This window comes from Boleophthalmus pectinirostris, unplaced genomic scaffold, assembly GCF_026225935.1.
Source record: "Boleophthalmus pectinirostris isolate CB_2022bp ecotype Guang Dong unplaced genomic scaffold, ASM2622593v1 HiC_scaffold_15, whole genome shotgun sequence".
Lineage (NCBI taxonomy): Eukaryota > Metazoa > Chordata > Actinopteri > Gobiiformes > Gobiidae > Boleophthalmus > Boleophthalmus pectinirostris.
The window spans coordinates 12,763,028-12,786,709 of NW_026571070.1; the positions used below are offsets into that span (position 1 = coordinate 12,763,028).

Here is a 23,682-nt window from a genome sequence, read left to right on the forward strand (position 1 = left end):
TTAAAAGCTTGATCCCGTTAAATCTCAGAAGCTCAGCAGGGCCGGGCCTGGGTAGAACTTGGATGGGAGACACTGGGAAAATCAGGTGCCACAGGGGGGCGCCAGTCACAATAAATGTCGTTGTGTCCTTAGGCAAGACACTTCACCCACATTGCCAAGTATGAAAGTTGTGTGTGAGTGAGTGATGGTGGCGGTCGGAGGGACCAATGATGATGACTGGCAGCCTCGCTTCAGTCAGTCTGCCCCAGTGCAGCTGTGTCTACAACAGTAGTTTACCACCACTGGGTATGGAGTGAATGAATAATGATCTGTAAAGCGTCTTTGTGACAAATGTCTGTGAAAAGTGCTATATACATAAAAAATGTACTTACTAAAGAAATACCAAGTGTAGCAAGTTACATTTTAATTTTGCCATTGATTTAACATACCATAGAACAGCTCAGTAGCATACATAAAATCCATAAAAGGAAAGTAAAAAATAATAATACAAAATGTGGCCAGTACAGTGTGAATATAAAATACCTAAGCCTCACCATATTACATCATTATTGTCAAGTCTTAATACATACAACATAAAAATACCTTTGCGTTTCAAGTACAAGTACAAGTCCTTTATAGACCCAGGTTCACTCAGATGCATAGCAGACATTACAGTAAATATGATTATCCAGTTTTCTTTGTTAAAGTGAAGCACGTGGTGTAACTATAGGGCAATATATTTCAGTCATGTAGGGCTGAAAATCAAAACGTGAAATTTTAGGCTAATTTATATTGCATACATAGTCACAGTAATTTTAAGTTATTGAAAAAAAAACCCACAAAGCTGTATTTATCTTTAAGTGTGCAGAACTGAGTTACAATACCAATTCGATACTACAGCTTTAAGTATCTGCAGAGACTGAAAACAGCATTTATAAGGGTCCGTCACCTGCTTGTCTCCATGGAGATGTTCTTGCTTTGCCTGGAATCTTCCATGGCATGACATTAAACACATCTATGTAGCATTTATTGTATTTATAAAAGTATAATAATTAGGTTTGATCTCTAATGCAGTATTTCCAAAACTTTCTTCTGGGGACCCATATTTTAAAAGTCACAAACCTTCACAACCCAAGTCAATAGACATTATTCATAAATCACAAAATAAAGGTGGATTTGAACATTATTGAACATTATTGATGATATTTTATTGTTGACTGAGTGATTGTGTCTCTCTGAACAATTAGTATTATTCAAGTTTTAAACTTAAAGGATCCATAAGTCGCCTATTTGGACTTTAAATGTAGCCCATTTCTTTTTCTTTTCAACATTCAATTGAACCAGCAATATTGGAACAAAATAGTCATTAAAATAATTAAAAAGATTAGAAATTATACAAAACAGGTCTTAACAGTTCAACATGTGTCAGAACTGTATATTGCCGACCTACATGCAGATCGTTCACTTCGTGGAAACCGTCTGACCTCGCAGCTTTACGATTCATTTGCTCGACAGTAAGCGGGTACTTTTTTTTATTTAACCAGTCGCTGCTATTTGGTTGTGACGTATGTAATGCGCCACTAACAGGGTGAACTGGTATATTAAGCTTTTCCCTAATCCCGCAGGAAGAAGGGTAATAACGTCTTTCCCCTTGATAATATTCACCAAACATTCTCTTTGTTCCGGCTTTAAATCCTCGATCTCGAGAATCGTTGCCAACACAGAATATATGTCTCTTCACTGAGTGGCTGGTGCCCGGACTCGCACTTCGGGGGTTTTTGCCAACCGTCTAGTGTATTCTGATTCCTGACCTAGTCGCTGGAGAGAAATGAAATGGAGCGGAGGCACTAGGTGGCGCTAGCCTGGCTAGATCGTGACAAGGCGACCCAAAAAAAATTCTCTTGTGGCCTAGTTTTTGGGAAACAATCCTCTAAAGCAATAACAGCTACATGAAGACCAGCAGGTACCCTCCACCAGAAAAGATGCACCTTTAAGGACTAATTAAGTACAGGAAAGTTTTGAGTCTTTCCCTTCCCAGTCACACTGTATTCTGTTTTCTCTATTATGAGGAAATGTATTATCTGAAAAACAAATACACTAATAAAAATAGAAGAATGCACTTCACATGTTTCTCAATTAAGTTTACATTTTAAATTTTGTCAACTTACACTCCATAAGTATAACAAGGGAATTATTTATTGCACGTTGTTTTGGCATATTAAATAACATGATATACATATGGCATTTCAATAAGCTTTCTTAAGACATGATATAAACATCTCAACAGAACTAGACCTGTCCAGCAGTCTTTTAACATATTTCAGATTTCCCCCAAAAATATGAACTTCCATAACCATAATTTTATACAGAACAACTTTGTATTGCAGGTACATTGTCACAAAAGCCTAGTTTAGCCACATACTTCATCACTATGTGAAATGTCCCTGATAAAACGTTGCTCCACTAAAAGCAATGGCAAATGTTTGTATAGACACATGCCTGGATATGATTGCATTATCAAAGCTCAAGTAATACTCACTTTAGAAACAGCAGGAGCTACCAGCAGCAACAAACATGTACATTGTAAATAAATAGGGTAAGTTTGTTCCATTGGGTAAGTACGGGTCAAGTCTGGGGTCCCAGTTTCACAGCAGAGTCCATCCAGGGTTCAGTCTTCTTTAAGAAATGATCAGTAAACTAAAATTCAGTCTGTCTTTGTTTGTCTTCATCTCATGGCCTGCAGACAAAAAACATAACATTTAACCATTTTATTTAGTAAAACACTGCAAGTACCGAACTTTACGGACTATAAGTTGCACTTTTTTCATGGTTTTTGGGTGGTTCTGTGACTTATACTCTGGTGCGACTTATATATTAAAATTTTCACACTGAAGCTGCGAGAGGCTCTGTGCTTGTGTGTCCGTATCTGCTGCTCCTTTTACTCCTGTACTGTCACTTGGCTCTACTGCGCATGTCTCCAGCAGAAAGACTTGTTGTCATGTCTGTATCATGTCAGTCGATCACACCATTACTTCTGTATCACTGAAAATTCAAAATTTAAGTGACTTCAGTGACACCGAAACCATCCTGTCAGGATTCAGAAAGACCGGAAAAATTCTAACTGGAGCTGATGCTGAGTCTGACGACAGCTACGCAGAAGAGGAAGCGGCACTCAGTTTATCTCTGGATGTTGTGGAGTTGCTCAGAAGTGACACCGAGGATGAAGAATTCAATGGATTTAGTGATTTGGAGTGAGATGGAGAGTTTGGTAAACTTGTTCTGTTGTTTATGTTATATTTATCTGAAGAACTGTTTCATATGTAACATTAACAGTCTGTTGTTCTCTGTTCTATTGTTATTACTATAACTTGCCTTTCAAGATGAAATGTTGGTTCCTGGTCTATGATTTTATATAAATGTATATTAATATATGAATATAAATATAATACAGTTCTTCCAAAAAGTGCGACTTATAGTCCGGTGCGACTTGTATGTTTTTTCTTCTTCATTACGTATTTTTTGGCTGGTGCGACTTATACTGCAGAGTGACTTATAGTTTGAAAAATACAGTATGTAAATTAGCCTGTAACAATATATACTCCTCACTCCTTCTCTTTGACTTATTAATTTAAATCTGCATTGTGTAACTTTTCTGGTGTGAAGAGATGTTATTGTGTTTTATTGCTTTGCCTGGAATGTTTCACAGTATATGACAATAAACTTACTTATGTTTTTTTTTTTTTATTGCTTGAAAACACCTGAAAAACATATGGGTGTGAGCGGGGATGCCTCTTCAGAGATATGACTCATAACTTGGCCTGGTTGTGTCGCCTGCTCGTCCACATGGGAAACAGATAAGTTTAATGCCACACTGTAGAACATTCCCAGCAAGGACAGTGACTCTCCTCCTTCTTTTTCTTGTTATTCTTTTATATACTGTTCTATTTATTGTATTTTATTATTGCTGGCTGATTTTTATTCCTAGCAATTTTGCATTTAAATGTACTCTATAAATAAATTTTGACCTCATAAAAATGACATAGTACTACTTTAAAGTTCAACACAACAAATCACATATTACCATAATATTTACTCTGTTAGTCTATTGTTGCTTTAGTATAGATAATGTTTTATGCTCTTTCTTTTATAAGATTGTGAAGGAGGATGTTCATATTGCAACTAACATTTGTATTAGAGTTTAATGTAAATTCAGAATACTCAAATGTTATAGTACATATATATAAAAACTGAAGTTACTTGTTGTGGGGTCCGTATGTGTGGAGCATGAGAGTACTGGCCCGCTCCAGGTTCCACTGACAGCTCTGCAGCAGCTCCTCACAGTCTCCTCTGGACCTGAGACCAAGACGGAACAACTGCTCCACCTACAGGACACAAAGAGTAACAACTTTACATACTGCCAAAGAAAAGCGTGTATTAAATCCTGACATATGGATATAATATTAAGAGGAGAATGTACTAGATTTGAGATAGGGCATAAATAGTAATATAAGACCACCAAGTCATCTCCATAAATATCTGCACTAGTGGTTAGAAGTTTCCTAAGTTTGTGGTGATATCAAAAATGAAATACAATACGACAAAGCAGTTATGACGCCAGTACATAATGTGTGTCCTTGGGCAAGACGATTCACCGTCCAGACCTTGACTTATATGGATGTGGTCTATGAGTGAGACATTGGTGGAGGTTTAGGCGCATGCATATTTACAAAAAAAGAAAAGAGATCTGCACTGCAGTTCTTTGAAGCTCCCACATTTTTATTCCAATAACACCACAATGTGACGTTTCGGACCAGATGGTCTCAATGAAGATTTTGACCTAAGACCATTTTGTGACTCAAACTGTTGACATAATCACTCTAGCCTGTCGCTGTATGTGTGCTTACAATGAAACTTCCATGCCTACAGTGCTAATGCAAATATTATTGTCTGTAAATAGTGTAAATACTAGCTGTGGTAAACCAATACACCACTTTAAAACAGAGTGAACACCTGTTTTGTACTAAAGATTCCATTCAACAATAATCAAAAACTTTTTCTTTTATTGGGTCACATGGTCGGTCAGGTGACTGGACCTGGGCCTATAACAGGTGTCTTAACAAACATCACATTTTGGTATTATTGAAATCAAAATTTAGGAAGAACTGCAGTCCGGATCTCTTCCTTTTACTGAGCAATTTTTTGTCTTTGGACCCTGCATGCAGTCGCACTTTTTGTTGGATGTGCAAGTCTCGATCTACCAACATTTGTATTTACAGCCATGTCTTGTCACTCACAGGAGCAGTGGTGACCAAAGAAGCTTGGCATCACCAAATATTGGGAGTAGGAGAGCTGATACGCCAAAAACTCAATATATGTTTCTTTTCAAGTCAGATCCATGTACCCTTGTATATTGCCACAATGAAGCAAATAAACTCATACGCCTTTTCTGAAAGTTCACACTTCTTTGTGATTGGTTAAATGTATCGGCTGATGAGGTCTGCTGATATTTTTGGGTTGATTTTGATTATTTTCCCCAATTATATAATGTAAATTTACTACAAATTCCCACTCTTTTTTACCACAAACCTATAAGAGATCTGTGTAAGTCATGTTGTGTGCAGTCATCTCTTTATAGTAAAGTGGTAATATAAAGCTTTGTGTGTAGGCAGCAGATCTATCTCTAAAACTGAATCACAATTTGACAATATCACCAAAATAGCTTTTTTTTTTCACCGGGATGAGATCACAATTTGTTTTTTTTATCTTAACACCACCCAGCCCGACTTGGGAGTGTATGAATAAATGCAAACAATGTAAAACAACCTTGAGTGTGCAAGTAAACAGAATACAGGAGAAACATACTATTCTTATTCTCACCTTCAGATGGTTTATGGCCTGAGGGATGCTCCAGTTGTGAGTGATAAGAGCAGCTCGGCACTCCTCTAGTGTGACACCGTGAACCTCTCCATGAACCTACACAACAATAAACATTTACTCAAACGAAACGAAAGAAATTACATTTACAGTCAGAACATTGATTCAAGAGCTGAAAAAGAAGAATCACTTCAGTCACCTTTGCGATGCTCTGCTCAGGAAGCATGCTCGGATTTGTAGTTCTTCCGTTGTTGTTGTTGTAGGAGGAGTTTGGTTTAGGAGGAGGCTGCTGGACTATAGGTTTGACTGCGGCCATGTTAGCTGCTCCATATCTATAAAAACAAAAACAGGTACAGTTTAAGGAGCATTTACGAGACCAGACACGAGACTGGATCTACGAGAACGAGACAAGACGAGATTTTGACATTATTTAGGCTTTAATAAATACACTGCGCAATTCAGTTCCCAATTTTAGACTCACCTTTTTTGATTTACTTTAGTTAATATTTCTGCTGTCACTGTAGCTCTGCTTTTTGGGACTACACATTCTCAAAAAATGTAACTCGGTAGCACTTTATTTTTGCAGTCCAAACATAAAAACATGAGGAAAAAATCTCACAAGGTCATTTTTAATGTGTTTTTGACTTGCGAGATCTTGTGGTACGAGATCTTGTCCCAACCCTTATTACTACCAATTATTATTATTGTATTATATATTTTCGCTCTTTTTACCTTTCCAGAAATGCTGGACGCTCTGGCAAAGGAGCTGGGGGCGTGGTTTGCGAACTGTCAATCAAAGAGAAGCCCCGCCCATCCCGACACACGAGCGGATCCAGCAGTGACGTGGACGAGTACGTGGACATAGGAGTGGCCATTTTCGAATTTTGGGACGAGCTTCCTTGAGGAGAAGCGGACGAGGGAGGGGAGTTCGTGGATACGAGCGGTCCCAGTAGTCCTGCCGTCCTACGCGGAGATACGGACTGGGGCGGGGGAGGTATCGCTATGGGAACCAACGGCAGCGGAGAGGAGGAGCGCGAGGCCGGTTGCGAAAACGCCGTGTGGTCCCGAGGCGGAATCTGCGGAGGCGTGTCTTCCTCGTTGCCCAGGGAGATAGAGCTGGAGCGCGCCTGTGATTGGCTGGATTTTTGGGAGGGGCTGTATTTGGAGTGGCGCAGAGGAGGGGCAGGGCTTCGGGGCGGCAGCAGGGGGCGCTGTGGAGGTTGTTTTTGGTGTTGTTGCTGCTGCTGTTGTTGTAGTTCTTCTAAACAGGCGGTGAAGGAGGAGCTGGAGGACGGGGAGGTGGACGGGAGGTAGATCTGTCTGTGAGGGGTGAGGGGGGTCAGGGGTAACAGAGGGAGGGGGGAGGAGGGGAGGGAACGGCCCGTCGTCATGGGAACCTGCGTCGTCATGGGAACCTGCAGCTTCACCATCACCTGACAGAGAGAGATTGAGAATATTGAGTCAAAATACAGAAAGGAAAGAACTATAAAACCTGTTTCTATCTTTCTCATCATTAAGACAAACTATCGACTTACATATCTGAAGAAACATTTGTCTAATTTTATATTTAATTGACCTAAAAGAATGAGAACTTCGCACATCAGTTACTTGAGACGGGTGCGTTGGAGGAGAGGGAGCATCCTAATAACATAGAGAAAAATCCTGCACACCATCTTACTTGCAAATTGTGAGATTTATTAGGACAAACCGTGCAAACTGTGTTTCGGCACTAAGCCTTCCCCCGTTTGCCTGATGAAGGCCTAGTGCCGAAATGTTGCACGGTCTGTCCTAATAAATCTTATAATTTGCAAGTAAGACGGTGTGCGGGATTTTTCTCTATGTTTAATTGACCAAAATTTTGTAGATATTGTATTTTTTTTTTTGTCTTCTATCCAATTTTACTATTTGGACAAAATACAATTTCCACAAGACAAGATGATACATGAGATTAGATCTACCAGAACAAGACAAAACAAGATTTTGATCTATAGAATAAATGCACTGTGCAATTCAGTTCGCAATTTTAGACTCACCATTTTTGATTTACTTTATTTAATATTTCTTCTGTCAATGTAGTTCTGCTTTTTGTGACAACACATTCTCAAAAAATGTAACTCGCCAGCACTCTCAGTATTTTTTTCAGTCCAAACATAAAAACATGAGGAAAAAAATCTCACAAGATCATTTTAAGTAGGTGTTTTTGATCTTGTGGCATGAGATCTTGTCCCAACCATAATTACTACCAATTATTTGAATATTCAATTAGTCAAAACACCTATTAATTACAAGTTTCTTCAGGTTTCCATCGTGGACAAACTGAGCTCTGTTGACTCCTACAGATTTCATAAACTAAGTGGCATTTTGAAATATGAGAAAGGAACTAATCTCCCCAACTTAACTACTGAATTTGTTTACCAAGGCAAGGCAAGGCAAGTTAATTTGTATATAGCACAATTCGTACACAAACTAATTAAAAGTGCATACTACCAAAGAACTGCAATGACTAAACTAAGTCTAAACTGTGAAATTACTATGTCTTAATCCTTATTTTGTGTTGTAATGAATTAAAAGTCTCCATGTCCTCACCTCTCTCTGTAATTCCTGGAATAGATCTGCAGATTGGGTTTCATTTCTTGATGTTGGTTTCATTTCCACTCCTCCAGCTCCAGCTCCAGCCCCCGTCCCCACTGAGGGGTCTTCAGTCTGGCTCTTGTTGATGGACCTCACTTCCTGGTCCTCAGACTGGTCCTCGGCCTCTACAGCCACCTCATCGTAGGCCGGCTGGGGCAGAGGCCAGTCCAAGATGGAAGGAGTGTCCTACAGGAAAAAGAACAGAGAATTATTTATTACTTTTCAATTTCTAATAATGACAAGGAAACATTTTGGAGCTTTCTACCATGTTATTGTAGCATTGTTCCCTCTTCAAAAATACGTCTGAAATGGTTTTACATGACATCCACGCATGTTTGAGGTCAATATGTGTTTAATGTAATCCATTTCTGGTATCACAATTACTTAACCAAGGCTATATTAGTCATTAGATAATCCTCCTCCATGACAGAAAAGACCGGTGCTCACTTTAAAGGTGGACTATGTCACTTTTTCTGATAGGAGTGTCATGTGCTTGTCTCCATGGAGATGTAATGTCTTGCTTAGAAAGTTCCACACTAAACTATTACATATGTCTCCTAAGCTTTTACTTTATTGCTCAAAAATATACCTTGACACATGTGCACCTGTACTTAAAGGTGCACTGTGTAACTTGGGTCTGTCAAACGCCTTTCTTCATGGAGATGTTAAGTTTCACATTATGGAATTAAACCATGGAGACCACATCAGACCACGTTACAGGTCAGATCTGTGGAGAGTCAGAATGTCTGTTTTTCTAGGTATTTTGGAGCAATAAAAACACCTGTAATTGGATAAATGTAAGGCAGAGCTGCTTAACGTCATACTGTAATAATGTGGAACATTTCAGGCAGAGCAACGACAAATCCATAGAAACAAGCAGGTGATGGACCCCAACCAAGAAGTTACACAGTGCACCTTTAAACTCGATTTCAATACTAAGGAATTCACTCAGTGCTCGATACTCATTACTGACAGATAAAAAATGTGAAATTTTTAGTAATAGAAATTTAGAATAGAAATACATTTCACAAACAAAATAATACTATTTTCTTTATGTTAGCATGAGGTCTTATACTTAAACTGCTCAGGAAAGCTCAATACTTCAACAACATAAACACAGAACACAGAAAAACAGAACGGTCACCAAATCGCAAGATGTTGTAAAGTGGTAAAAATAAAGATAAAAATAAGGTTGTTAAATTGCTACACCTGCTTTTTCACAGTCACTTCCCCTTTAGCCCCCAAAGCCCACGTAAATGTTAAAGGGGAAGTTACAACTACTATAGGTTATCTGTTTTCTGTGGTCTATAATGTATAGAAGTAAACATTATTAAAACTGAATGGATTTTAATATGGTAATGTGTATAAATGTGCACTAAAAAACTAAAAGTTTTATGAAAACAAAAAATAAACATAACGTTGATGTGCAATATTTTCATTATAAACTGCAACTGTGTGATCCCACTTCCTAAACACTTCAAAGAATTGGAGGTTCCCTTTTTGAAAACTGCACGACCAAAAAAATAAAAATAAAAGTCCTTAAAACGAGGAAGTTATGTGTGAAGCTGCAGATCAAATGATGGACGTCTACGAAAACACACTGGAGTGTGTCCAAAAGGACAAAAGATCATTTAGACCCACAATCAGACGAACCAGAGGATCCATCGAAACCAATGATCAAGAGGAGGAGGATGGAGACTGGATCAAGGGGAACATAGATGCTGCAGACACAGGTCAGAGTCAAATCAGCTCGTTTTATTAAAGGAACTGTATTTAGCGTGCAAACGGAAAGTTTTTAAAACAAGCACTATAATCACAGCTGAACATGCTTTGCCAGTACCTAAACCTGCAGAAAAGTCTTTCTCACTATAAGTTTATGACTGTTCATCATGTGACAGCTTAGACCAGACCTGGGCATTGTACAGCTCCCGGGTCACATACGGCCCTTTGGTTGACTCTGACTGGCCCGTTTAAGCTCATTTGGAATTATAAAATAAACATATTTTAATTAAAATCTTACATATGGTCCCTTAAAGGTGCACTATGTAACCTTTCGCTGGGGGTCTGTTACCTGCATGTTTCTAAGGATCTGTCATTGCTTTGACTGGAATGTTCCACAGTATGACATTAAACAGCTCTATCTTACATTTATTCAATGACAGGTGGTTTTATTGCTCAAAAATAAGAAACAGGTATTCTGACTGTGAGCGAGGTCGCCTCTCCACAGATCTGACCTTTAACATTAGATTTACAAAGCTGAGTTTCTTCAACAGGAGGAAGAGTGATGAAACTGGTCATACTCGGCTTCGGAGTCTTGTGCATCCTACAAGCTTCTCTCAATGTCGCCCTACGTCTCGGTCAATGTGAGCACTTTTTATGTGTTACAACAAAGATTTCCATAAATATTCCAAATGATTTTGGTAACTGAAGATAATTAAAGTTTTATGGATGTCCACTCTAGCCTGCATAAACCTGTCTGAAGAGATAAATGAACAGCAGAAAATCTGTTCAAGTGAGTAAAATGTACAAAGGGGATAATTTTGATGTCTGATTCTGTTTTTGTAACTTTTGACTCCTACAAAATAAAATAACAGAAACATACAAATTTACACAATGCAGATCAGTGGTTCCCAACCTTTTTTGTCTCGATTACCTCTAACAGTTTGTCTCACACATTAAGTACCTCCTTTACCATTTAATGGTGTTTCTTTAGTGATGATACATCGGGTTACTAGTGATTTTAACTATTATGTTTCCTAAATGGTTCCAGCCGTGGTCATCTGGACACTTTGTTGTAGTCAAGACATTTCAACATATTTCCAAAACGTCTTGATCACAAAAACAGTGTCCATATGATCTCATTGAAACTGTCCATACACTGAACCAGGCCTGGACAAATGAAGGATTACACTATTATATTTTCTTGTTTTAAGAAAACAAATTCCAAAATGATCCTACAAAAGTGTAGTACAACAAATATTTTACATTCAAATACCATTCAATTCCACCTTGCTCGCAGGTCCTCGTGCCTCTGGTTGGGAAACACTGATGTAGATGATGCATTTTGATTTCTTATAATTAATGAAAGTACATGTTGCCAATTTTGACAGTCCTTAACATGAGTCACCACAACCTGTCTGAAGAAAGAGATGAGCTACAGAAAATGTATTCAAGTGAGTACAACTGAATTACATACATGTTTAAATCTTTATGCATGTGTAGGTCTAATAATTATGCTTTTTCACAGTCCTAAAAAAAAATGCTAGAAAAGAAGAGGAGCTACAAACTAAACTAAATTAGCTCTACCACCATTGCCATTAGAGCTAATAATGCCTTTAAAAAGCTGTGACTCCAATAGTTTTGATTTTAAGTGGAACTAAATTCTTTAAAAAAATAGCTGATTTAGTGTTTAGTTCCACTTGAATTGCACAGTGAAATATGTTTATATGTTTATGAGTTTAGGATGGAGGGTTTTTGAACGTCTACATCTAAGTCTAAGAAAATTTTGGCCAATATATATGCCTGTTGATTTCTTACACTTAATGAAAAACATGTTTTTTGATGAGTTACGTGAGTAATTTATGTAATAATATAAGACAAACTCAGCAGTAATATGAGTTATGTTATTAGTGTTTAAAACCATCACCATTCACCCTATTATGGAAGTAAATAAAAAATAAAAGCCTCACAGAAAGTCATAATTATGAGTTTAAAAGTCATAATTATGAGTATAATACATTTCTTCCCATCAGGTTTAAAAACACAATAATATAACAAGTACCACTTCTTTCCAAGCTCTCCAAGCAAGTTACAAAAATCTGCGTGAAGAAAAAGACAAGCTGAGCCAACAGTACAGCCGTAAGTCTACAACAGCATCATGTATAAGTCACTGATCAAAGAGATTAAGTGTAGGCTATGCTGTTGTCTTCCCCAGACTTACAAACCACGAATGTAAACAATTATAAAGAAAATAAGGAGCTTGTTGCCGAACTGCAAACTTTAAGTATGTAGTCTGTGCAACATAGATGTTTTTTTTTGTTTTGTTTTGTTTTTTTAATATAGTTAACTCTTGTGTGATATTGTAATGCATTTTAGATACCATTTTAGACAATGACTGGTTATACTTCAAAGGAAGCTTCTATCACTATTGCGACAAAGAGCGTTCTTGGGAGGACAGTAGATCTTTCTGTCAGGAACAAGGTGCAGATCTCATTTCCATCAACAATGAAGAGGAGCAGGTTTGTTCTACAGTTTATGGTAAACACTGTTGGTTACTTGAAAAAAAAAGGTACATTTTGTTTTGATATTTTGGCAGAATTTTCTTAGAGTATATGGAGGGCGCAGATGGATCGGACTGAGTGATCGTGAGACTGAAGGAGTTTGGGAATGGGTGGATGGATCTTCACTCACGTTAAGGTTTGTATACCCAGGGCTGGATCTGGGCAGAGGCACCCAGGGAGTCACACAGGGCGCTTCTATGTCGCAAACATAAACAGGTGATGAACTAATAAGTCTATAGTTTTAATAGATTGAAAATCGTGATTAAGTGCAACAAATGGTCTTGGCAAAAATCCAAATTTTAGACTATTTATTGCTGCAGGTGGAGGCAGGGCAGGCACCATCAGAAATCTCATCTAGGGCGACAAAAGAGTTAGAGTCGGCCCTGTGCATAGTGTCCTTTTCTGTTTTGTTTCTGTTCATTTTTTTTTGTTTTGTCTTTTTCATTTTAGTTCTTGGATGCCAGGGGAACCAAATGATGCAAATGATGCTGAAGACTGCGGTGAAATCTTAATATTTGTTAATGAAAGTAAATTAAATGACATACCCTGTAATAAAAGACAGAGTTGTTTATGTGAAATGAAACGCCCTTAAACAATCAATTTTTTGAATTTTTTTGTGCAATTTGCTGTAAGGCCTGCATATACCCAATGCTTTTGATTTAAATAACTTTCATTTGTCAGCTTTCAAGATTGTTCATTATTCATAGCCAAAAGATAAGAAGAAGATAAGATAATAATAAGAGTCAGGTTTGTGGAGAGTAAGGATGCATGTTCATTTCTTATTTTGCAATGTACACATCACAAATGAAACAAAATAAAGCAAAACAAAAAAAACAATAATTGGTCTATGCATTTTCTTGACATCGGCATCTCCCTTAGCCCTGCCCTAAGGGAGGAGTCATACAGTAACAATAACTGTATCAAATATTGTCAGAATGTCAGTTTTTTTGGACATATATGTTTTACTGTAGACCTGTTGTTGAAAAGAAGTGACACAGATACCTGCAACATTCCTCAGATTTTTGATGATTTGAGAGAGACAGTACAGTGATGAACTTAACTGCACTTTTGTGTAGTTCTAATTCGGAATAATGAATGAGACTAAAACACACACATACTATTGCTGAAGCTCATTATTTATAGGAAAATATGTTTGAAAAAATGTAATGTTTCTGATAACTGGAGAAAACAAGTGAGAACCATCAAAGCTAATCATTTTCTGATCTACTGTATCTTAAAATATTGTTTCCTTATGAAAAACATACAGAATCTGGAGTTTTATTTTGTTTCATTCACACATGTAACAGGTAACAGCATAATAACAAGGCATAAAGCTCACAAGAGTCAGTTTTACGTAATATTAATCTTTAAACAACAACTTTCTATTTGACTCCTTATAAGTAGTGGAAAATATTGCAGATACTAGCCAATTACCCTAATATTAATCACTGAAATATTGTGAGAAAAAAGTGTTTATTAATAGGAGAGTGTTAGTAAATCTCTATCTTATGCAAAATAAGGCATTAATAAAGGCTGAATAAATGCAAATTAATGACCAATTAACCATGGTGTTAATAAGTGCACCCTAAAATAAAGCGCTAGCAAAAATGTTATATAGACACATCACTATTTCTTTTACTCATCTATTATACCTTGAGCGTATCGTCGTCCCTCGGGTGCTGCTCGGAGAGGGGGGAGGGGGTGGTGGAGCTGAAGCTGTCGTCCGTGAAGTCGATGAGAGACACTTCGCTTTTGGCCGATCGGACTCCGCCCTCCCACGGCCGGAGCTTGAGACCCAAAGACACCCCCAGCTTCTTCAGACCGGACGAAGCGCTGGTGTCCTCCTCATCGTCGTAATCGTCCAACACGGAGTCATAAAATGGCTCTGGAAATACAAAATACGAATTAATTAAAACTATGATAAAGTTAAATGGCCTGTAGCTGATTTTTCCTGATATATTTGAGCAAATTTCCTCTTTCCCTTTGCCCAAGCACAGATATATTGTATAAGTCAAAATATTATCCACTGTTTACAGTCTATATCTAGCGTTTTATTGTCCGATGATCAGGATGTGCACTGTAAGCATGCTAGTTGTTGTTAGCATTACTGTGACAGCAATGCTCTGCTCTGGTCTCTGAAAGTTGTGAAAAATGCCAATAAAGTTGCACTATATAACTTCTTTAGAGGAGGCTCAGTCACTTGATTGTCTCCATAAAGATGTTGTTGTTTGTCGGGAATGTTACGCAGTTATCGATCTATCTCCATGGAGACAAACAGGTGGTGGGACCAGGCGAAGTTAAGGGATAAACCTGTGGAGAGGTGACGCTACTCACAGTAAGAATACATGTTTTTTGAGGTAAGTTTTGAGAAATAATAACACGTGTAATTGAATAAATGCAACATAGATAAGTCTAATGCCATACTGTGAAACATTTCAGGCAAAGCACTCCATTTCCATAGTGACAAGTTGACATAGACCTTCAACAGTCTAGTAAAAATCTAAATCTATGTAATGTGAATACAGGACTTACTCTTTAGCAGAATGGCAGGCTGAGGAGGCCGAGGTGGAGGTTGTTCTAATAAAAACAGACAAGATATGAGTTATTTTCTGCTTAATTTGTCCAAAATAAAACATTAGGGTTTGAAGACACTACTAAAAGACATGTTTTATTATTATTTTTATTTACTTTTGGCACGGTTGGGAAGTTTGGTTGGCCTTGCTTCAGCTGGAGTTGATCCAAGAATATCAGGAGGATCCATTGGATTTCCTAAATACAAACTATAGAGGAAAGAAATAAAAGCAAAGTGTTAGATCTTAATTAATCATAAGTGGATGTAAATGTGAATGATCAGGTGTGAATGTCTCTGCACATTTAAGATTGTTAAATTCAGTCAAATATTAGTCATTTTAACTAACATTCTGACAGTGCTCTGCTGCCCTCTGGTGGAAAGAGAAAACATTTAGTTACAGTACAATTGACTGAAGGACTTGAACTACTGTATTTCAAACATATACAATGATAATAAGTAAAACAAAGTCACTTATAGACCACGATCATCATTGTTACTACTGATCATTATTACTAATTATGAATAGTATGAGATAACTTGTATATTATACTCCCAATTTAATACATTTACATTTGTTTTTAGACAAAAGAATATAATGTCCAACAGAAAATAATAGCAATTTCTTATAGTTGTACTGATAAAGTTCAAATATCATTCAAAAACTGTTCAAGAAAGGTCCAATTTGGTCGTGTATATGTGACTTTTTATGTGATCGATACTTGATGACTATCGAGGTTTCATAGTAGTTTTAGTACCAGTTAATATTTGATTTCTGATACTTTTTACAACCAGGCCCAACTATTAAATGTCTGTATTGTGGACAACCAAATATCATTTGCAGTCTTATAATACAATATTGTGAACCAAATGAAACAGATGAATGAGCAGAATGAAAACGTAACATGTCCACAGTACAGACCTGTCTATGCGGTCAGCGAAGCCCCAGCTCCTGTGTGGGTCTGTGTCTCCGTGTCCCGTGTGGATGAAAGAGTGTTTGAGTGGGCGGCTGATGTCCTGCGCTGACAGACCCGCCACCGAAGTGACCACATGACGAGGAAACTGCCCCACATGAAGAGTACGGCGGTTCTGACCACGCCACCAGTAATGCTCCGCTCTGGAACATCAACAGGACAGGGCAGGGAGAAGATGTGATGACAGATAAAGATAATCAAGTTCATTTTATATGTAGTTTTGAATTTTGTTCACTGACACAATAAAACCTCCAAGATTCTGAAGGTCTGAACATATTCCTGAACTAGATCATGCCTGCTTTAACTTTGAATCTTAATTAGGGCTAGGTATCATTATGAAGTTGCCGATACGATACATATCTTGATACAGTGAGCTTTTGATTCAATATGATATATTTCAAAATGATTCAATACGGTTCAATAAAAATGTTTAAATCATGGCTGTGATATTAAAAGTCTTTCTTAAACCACTTTTTGTGCAAAGTGAATATGAAACACGCCTCAAAGGTCAAAGGTGTCAAAGGTGTTACATAAACAAGTTTCCTTCCTCTAAATAAGCAACAAAATTGTAGCACTGTAACAAAATAATTTAGTAAAATATACCAAAAAATCCTCTTGGCGATATGTCAATACAGCAGCCATATCGATACTGTATCATCACATTAAACTACATGATATATCGATATTTTTGCACACCCCTAATCTTAATACTACATCCTCTACTATAACGAAGTATTAGACTTGAAAGTTATTCTGTACAAGTGGAGTGAATAAGTTTGTTTTATTTTGTTGTCATTTTGGTTCCAGACTAAGCTCCCTGCATTAGTTTCTATGGTGAATAAGCCTCAAGTGGGTGACCTTGGTATCAGGAGCTAAAATGAGAATTAAAGCAGCATGTAACCTGCATTATTCCATGAAAATAGAAAGTTAAAACCAAGCTACTGAATATTTTTCATGGAGATCAATATATTGTATACCTTTTGTGGGCTATTATAACCAAAAGAACAATGTTTCTATGGAGATAAGCAAGAAAAGATCCTGCCCCAGGTCAAAAAAAAGTCAGGTTTGTGGAGATGCAAGCCCAAGTATGGACTATAGACGTGCTTCGGGCTTCATTAACTTAGGCTCAAATTAAGTTTCTACTGAAAAAACGTCATTCCTCTCTCTGTAACTGCTGTCAGGCTCCTCGTTTGGTGTTAAAATGTTCACATTAAACCGCTCTACGTGATCCCGGTGTTTTTATTTTGCTATTTTGTCTGTAAATCAAGATGTAAGCCGAACGCTGTGGGTGATATCACATTCACTTTTAGTCCACTTCTGTATAAAGTTTGTGGTTACGAATAAAAAGATACACTATGGGACTTTAAATGAGACAAACTTATGCTTACAGCTTGGTAGTACTTACTTGTAAAGCCAAAAATATACTATGGAAAGGTTCATGTCCTTTGATAAAAATACAAATATACACAAAGCAAACAGTTACCAATAAAGAAATCTCCCACAAAGCGAGGAATGCAGTGTCTACAATAGCTGACGTTGTCTCGTACGAATGAGTCCTGAACTGCACTCCCACATAAAAATATTAAATCTGATTTCAAAGCTTTCTGCAAAATCTAACATGATTACCAAACATATCCTGGAATGACACATGAGCCCTGGAGTATTTTTCTAAGATCTCTGTGTCCCTTCTTGGCCCGATAACCGTATCAGAGGCATGACTCATTCTGACCTCCCCTCGATGATTGTGATGACGTCGTTCATTTTGATCTGCAGCTTGTCGTCCTCCTCGAAGTCCTGCAGGGCTCTCATGTCCGTGGGCATCGTCTGGAACAAATTTAACAATAAAACAATAAATAAAAGACAAAACAGAACTAGCATCGTGACTTTTTATTAAAAAGCATTTGGAAGGAGAATCAGGAGAATCAACTAAGCTTAGGAAATAGATAGTGCAACATAGAAGAGTATTGTATTATTTGAGCCATTAGAACAGTGATTTCCAACTTTGGTGTTCACAGACGGCTAGAATTATAATGAAGAAATGGCCTTTTATTTGCCAGTATTATAATAAAGTACATTCAGTGTTTAGAAAATAAAGGAAATTGTATGTTTATGTCTACTGTATGGGATTTTTCTATTCATATTACTCGTCCATTTTACAGGATCTGATGTCTTTGTCCAAACTGAACACATTTATATCAAGATTTTGTAGGGTATGGTGAATTTTATAGGTTTAAAATGTGCTTTTCCCTATTCTATTGTGTTCCATGAGTGGTCAGAGCTATAAACTTCAACATTAGAAAATTATCTACCCGGAACACAGATAAAACCGTGTCATTCTAAGACTATGTAATGTCTTGTCACATTTAAATAACAAAGATTATCTGAAGTAATTATCACACTGATATTGGTGTAGATATGACACCTCGAGCAGGAAGTCTCTGAGAGCAATGAAGGTGGGTCTGTCCTCGGGCTTTGGGCTCCAGCACTGCAGCATCACGTTATAAATGTCCTGAGGGCAGTCGTCCGGTTTGGACAGACGCTCCGCCTCCACGTCCACCTTATGGAGAATCTGTGAGGAGAAAAATACAGCATTGATCTTGACCTTCTCTTCACACAATTGTATTTGAGCAGAATTTATCTTGCCCTAGTCTTTATATATTGTATAAACACTTTTGGAGGTCAAAATAAGTTCTCATGTACTGCAGTGGTCTGATTTGGCCTCTGAAAACTGAGAAAAGTGCTTGTAATGAAAAATTAGAAGGCTCAGAATGCAGAAGGTAAATGAGGAATAACTTTGGATCACTGCAAACCATTGAACTAGTTCTGTTTTTCACATTTTAATTAAAACTCAGGTACAGCGCCTTTAATTTTGAGGTAAAAATGTTAAACTAGCAACAATGCAACTGAGGACCAGCCAGATCAGGCAAGATGCTATTTCTATTCAATACAAAAAGTCTGAATTCTCGACCACCTGTAGTTCTGATGGGAATGACTGACAGGTCTATGAACCAATCAGAGAAAAGCATGGTCTATTTCATAACATTTTAAATAAACAGTTTAACAGACTCTTCTGCCTTTACCTGGCTTCCGTTGAGTCCCAGCCATGGCTCCTGTCCGTGGGTGAACATCTCCCACAGAGTTACTCCAAACATCCAGGTGTCAGAGGCATGGGAGAAGGTACGAGATTTAAGAGATTCGGGAGCACACCTGCACAACAGTTCAACAACCAACTACGATTTTAATTATGTAATCAACACTGCATCTTTTTTTTAACTTGAATGAAATTAATCTTTGAAATACATGTATAAGGAAGACCAAATGAAGGAGTTTGTGTGGCTGACTGCAGATTTTAAGATATGCAAATGTAATCTGTTAAAAAAGAAAATGGACAGTAATGATTTTTAGTAGTCTTAACATTTTGTATTTTTTTAAATTTTATTTTAGTATATACAAATTATGAAACATTATATCTTATCTTACCTTGGGCTCTTTACTATCTTTCTCTAGCTTGCAAAATAATTCAGTTACTAATATCAACTGCTTTCAAATGTTTTAAAACTATGTGAAGGTGAATATGACTGAACCCAAATAATGGCATAAAAATCTTAGAAAGGATAACATTAGTTCGTATATAACCTACCAGGGGAAGGGTATCTTGTGTCCCTCCTCCATGATGTACTGATCTGTGTGAGTGGGCAAAGCTCTCATTAAACCAAAGTCTCCGATCTTCACGGTTTCGTTTGTCGACAGAAGAACGTTACGAGCGGCCAGGTCTCTGTGCAGGAAACGCTTAGACTCCAGATAGGCCATACCACACGCCACCTACACAGAGAGAGAGAGACATAGCATATTATTATATTTGCCAAAACATTAGTAACAATGTGTGCTTCAGTAAACATTTCCTAATATATTTGTACCTGAATATCATTACTGCATGTTTTATATCTTAAAATAAAAACTGGACAACAACTAATCTAAACTGGGCATATTTTATTTTATTATACCATGGCTCCTCATTGTTTAATGCTTACAAAAACATTAGTAGATGTAGAATAGATTAATCTAACAATATGTGCTTCTGTGTACATTCCAAAATATTTGTAACTGTATAAGGAATATTATTATTTGCATATTGAGCTATGCTATTTGGATCTTAAGAACTGAAACTGGGATATTACACAAGGCCTAAGAACTAGAAAATTTGAACTAAAAGAAATAGAGCTGTTCAATTTTTTTGCAAACATTTTAAATTTAAGGTTTTTTGTGTTTGTTTTATAAATAGTTTCTAGTTGGAACTATGAAATTAATGCTATATTTAAAACAAAATGTATTCAAAATGTGACTACAGTATGAATAATTTTGACCTTTGAGGAAAAAACAAAAAAACAAAGTCAGGATTTGTGAGTTTTGAACATCTCATAAAGTCTGATTCAGTTGATTCAAGACATACAGTACAGCGAGATCACCATGAATCTGAAAAACCAGCCCACACGTTTACATATTTTTGGGCGTGAAACAAAAATTCAGTGAAGGAATGCAACTGAGTCAATGAATTAAAGAGGAAGTTGTGGTCTACCCCCTTTAGCTTCGTTTGTTGATCTGCCGGTGGTGAGACTGACTGACCTGAACAGCGTAATTACACAGGGACAAGATCAGGATGTGGCCCTGGCGTTTTCGGAGACGGTCCAACAGGGATCCCAAGGGTGCGAGCTCGGTCACCTACGCACAATAGAGAAGTCTGTGTTCAGCACTATGTCAGCTAACACAGATGTTATTATTGTAGCTATAAATATCTGTTACCATTTTCATTGGCTGTGTGAGTACAATGCCGTGGAGGCGGATAAGGTTTTGGTGGTTGAGGGAGTGCATGGCGTTCACTTCTCTGATAAAATCGTCCAGCCCGTCTGAATCCAAAACACCGGCCTTCAGACACTTCACAGCCACTGACAGCTACGAAAAGAAATGTAAAAAACATGTGTGAATAAATATTTAAACATGAAAGATCCAAAGTTAAAATGGTCCTGTTAGAGGTGAACTATGTAAGTTTTTATTGGACTGTTGGTCATCTGTATATCCATGATGCTCCACACTATGGCATTAAAACATATCTATCTCCATGGAGACAAACAGATGACAGCAACAGAGCAAGTTAGAGGTCAGGGGTCTTATTTATAAAACTTTACGTAGAATTTTTACTAAAAAAACAGACGAAATGCAAACTTTAACAAACTTCCTCAGTTTCTATAACAGGGGTGTGCAAAAATATCGAAATATTGATATATCGTATCATTGAATGTGATGATACAGTATTGATATCGGGGAGTGCTGTATCGATATATCTAGTATAGCTAGTATATTTTGGTATATTTTACAAAATTATTTTGTTACAGCACTACAGTTTTGTTAATTGTTTAGAGGAAGGAAACTCGTTTGTGCAACACATTTGACATTTTCACTGTTTTGATGATTAAAATGTTTGTGTTTCATATTCACTTTGCACAAGAAGTGGTTTAACAAAGACTTTTAGTATCACAACCATAATTTAGCCTTTATTTTTTATTGCACCATATCGAATCGAAAGTGCACTGTATCGAAATATGTATTGTATTGTGCCCTATGTATCAAGGTATGCATCGAATCGGCAACTTCCCAGCCTTATTCCTCAATTTTTGTCTTTTTTAACACACATCTCCTTTTATAAATGCGACCCCAGATCTGTGGGGAGCGACAACACTAGTAAGAAAGAACGCATGTTTTTCAAGCACACATCAATAAATAAATGGTAGATATAATAAATTCCTTGTGGTGGAACATTTCAGGCAAACAAATGGCTCCACCAGAGAAGTTATGTGGAGCACCTTTAATTATAAAACCTAAAAAATTTAAATGGCCATTGAGACATGTTTTTGGCTTATGACACTGTTATGTCTTTAACTAGACTAAAAGAACTTGGAGACAAAGCTATTTCGGCATGCCCATAGTGGGTTTTAATGACAAGATAGAGCAATGTTTCCAAAAGATTGGGTCGCGAGAGATTTTTTTTGGATGGCCTTGTCATGATCTGCATGTAGGTCTGCAATATACAGTTCTGACACTGATATGTGTGATACGCTCGCCTCTTGCACCTCGGACTGAAACGCGCTACAAAAATGCAGACAGGCCCACCTATCTGATTAGAAATGTTCAAATGTTAAGACATGTTTGTTTCATTTCTAATCTTTTTGTAATTATTTTATTGACTAATTTATTCCAATAGTGCTGGTTCAATTAAATGTTGAAAAGAAAAAGAAATGGGCTACATTTAATGTCCAAATAGGTGACTTATGGATCCTTTTATTGCTGGTTCAAATATTGTTTTTCATTGCTTAAAACACTTGAGTAATACTAATTGTTCAGAGCAACATGATCACTTAGTCAACAATAAAATATCCTCATTAATGTTCAATAATGGTCAAATAATTTACGAATAATGTCTATTGACTTAGGTCAGGAAGGTCTGTGACTTTTAAAATGTGGGTCAGAACAAAAAACACTGGGAACACAATTGAGAAAAAGTACTGTAGCAAAACCAGGGTTGAAAGCACTGACATCTGGCACAGAATATCTGAAAATATGGCTCATCAATCCTACAGTGCTGGCCTATTTCTGAAAATCTTGTTGGCAAAAAATAAACTAATTATTCACTGATGGGAAAACTTTTTTTTTTTTGCATCTAAAAATAAGACCTAGAGCTCTGTTTCTCACCACTCTCCCGTTGGGTGCAGTCCACTCGCCCCTCCTGACCACCCCAAAGGTCCCGTCCCCGAGCCTCTCAAACAGCTGCAGCTCTGGTTCTCTGATGAGGCAGGTGAGAGAGGCCCCCCCCTCACTGCTGCTGCTGCCTGGGCCTGACCCCCCCGAGGCCCCCTGTACACTGGGCTGCTGGGGGTCTGAGTCCGGCCTCTTCACTGGGAACACCTACAGACAAAGGACAAGAAGGTTATGAGGAGGAAAGTGTGAATGAGTATCTGTTTTATATTTATTTTGCATTAAGGCTCATTTACAGCATTCTAATAAATCAAAACAATCTATTTCTTCTTTCTACTTTTTTTTGACCACTTTCCACTTCTTCACTTCTCTTCAAAACATCTTTCAACTCTCAGACAATGGTAAAATTGTCTTAAAAATAATAATCATAAGTAACATTTCTGTTTTCTGTTCATGTTAAATTGCATTGCAGATTTTGAAATTTATCATTCAACAGTTTTACAGATTCTATATACTTGTCTTGTATTGACTAACATTCCTTGATCCTGCCATCATCATTGAAAATCATGAAGCCAAAATTATGGCTCATGTGATTCGACTTGGTGTAAAACAAAATTTTCACAATGAA

General features: G+C 37.3%; 2 protein-coding genes across 4 annotated transcripts in view; one reads left to right on the forward strand and one right to left on the reverse strand.

Moving 5' to 3' along the window:
- Window positions 1–420: 420 nt before the first annotated feature.
- tnk2a (tyrosine kinase, non-receptor, 2a) overlaps window positions 421–23,682 on the reverse strand; it is a 36,683-nt gene continuing 13,421 nt past the window's right edge. For all 3 annotated transcript variants that reach the window (XM_055150739.1, XM_055150738.1, XM_055150740.1), the window contains 17 exons: window positions 23,052–23,264; window positions 21,108–21,257; window positions 20,931–21,026; window positions 19,948–20,129; window positions 19,388–19,514; window positions 18,730–18,876; window positions 18,037–18,131; window positions 16,256–16,450; window positions 15,453–15,544; window positions 15,297–15,341; window positions 14,417–14,649; window positions 8,440–8,670; window positions 6,586–7,286; window positions 6,053–6,185; window positions 5,857–5,952; window positions 4,237–4,361; window positions 421–2,716 (listed from right to left, as the gene is read on the reverse strand). In XM_055150739.1, coding sequence (XP_055006714.1) covers window positions 2,710–2,716; window positions 4,237–4,361; window positions 5,857–5,952; window positions 6,053–6,185; window positions 6,586–7,286; window positions 8,440–8,670; window positions 14,417–14,649; window positions 15,297–15,341; window positions 15,453–15,544; window positions 16,256–16,450; window positions 18,037–18,131; window positions 18,730–18,876; window positions 19,388–19,514; window positions 19,948–20,129; window positions 20,931–21,026; window positions 21,108–21,257; window positions 23,052–23,264 — 2,868 coding nt within the window. In that variant the 3' untranslated portion in view covers window positions 421–2,709. The remainder of the gene's footprint in view (window positions 2,717–4,236; window positions 4,362–5,856; window positions 5,953–6,052; window positions 6,186–6,585; window positions 7,287–8,439; window positions 8,671–14,416; window positions 14,650–15,296; window positions 15,342–15,452; window positions 15,545–16,255; window positions 16,451–18,036; window positions 18,132–18,729; window positions 18,877–19,387; window positions 19,515–19,947; window positions 20,130–20,930; window positions 21,027–21,107; window positions 21,258–23,051; window positions 23,265–23,682) is intronic.
- LOC129408063 (C-type lectin domain family 4 member M-like) lies at window positions 11,547–13,499 on the forward strand. The gene is made up of 6 exons (XM_055150741.1): window positions 11,547–11,657; window positions 12,280–12,342; window positions 12,419–12,487; window positions 12,580–12,722; window positions 12,800–12,900; window positions 13,215–13,499. The coding sequence occupies exons 1-6, from the start codon at window positions 11,576–11,578 to the stop codon at window positions 13,354–13,356; spliced, it is 600 nt and encodes a 199-aa protein (XP_055006716.1). The 5' UTR covers window positions 11,547–11,575; the 3' UTR covers window positions 13,357–13,499.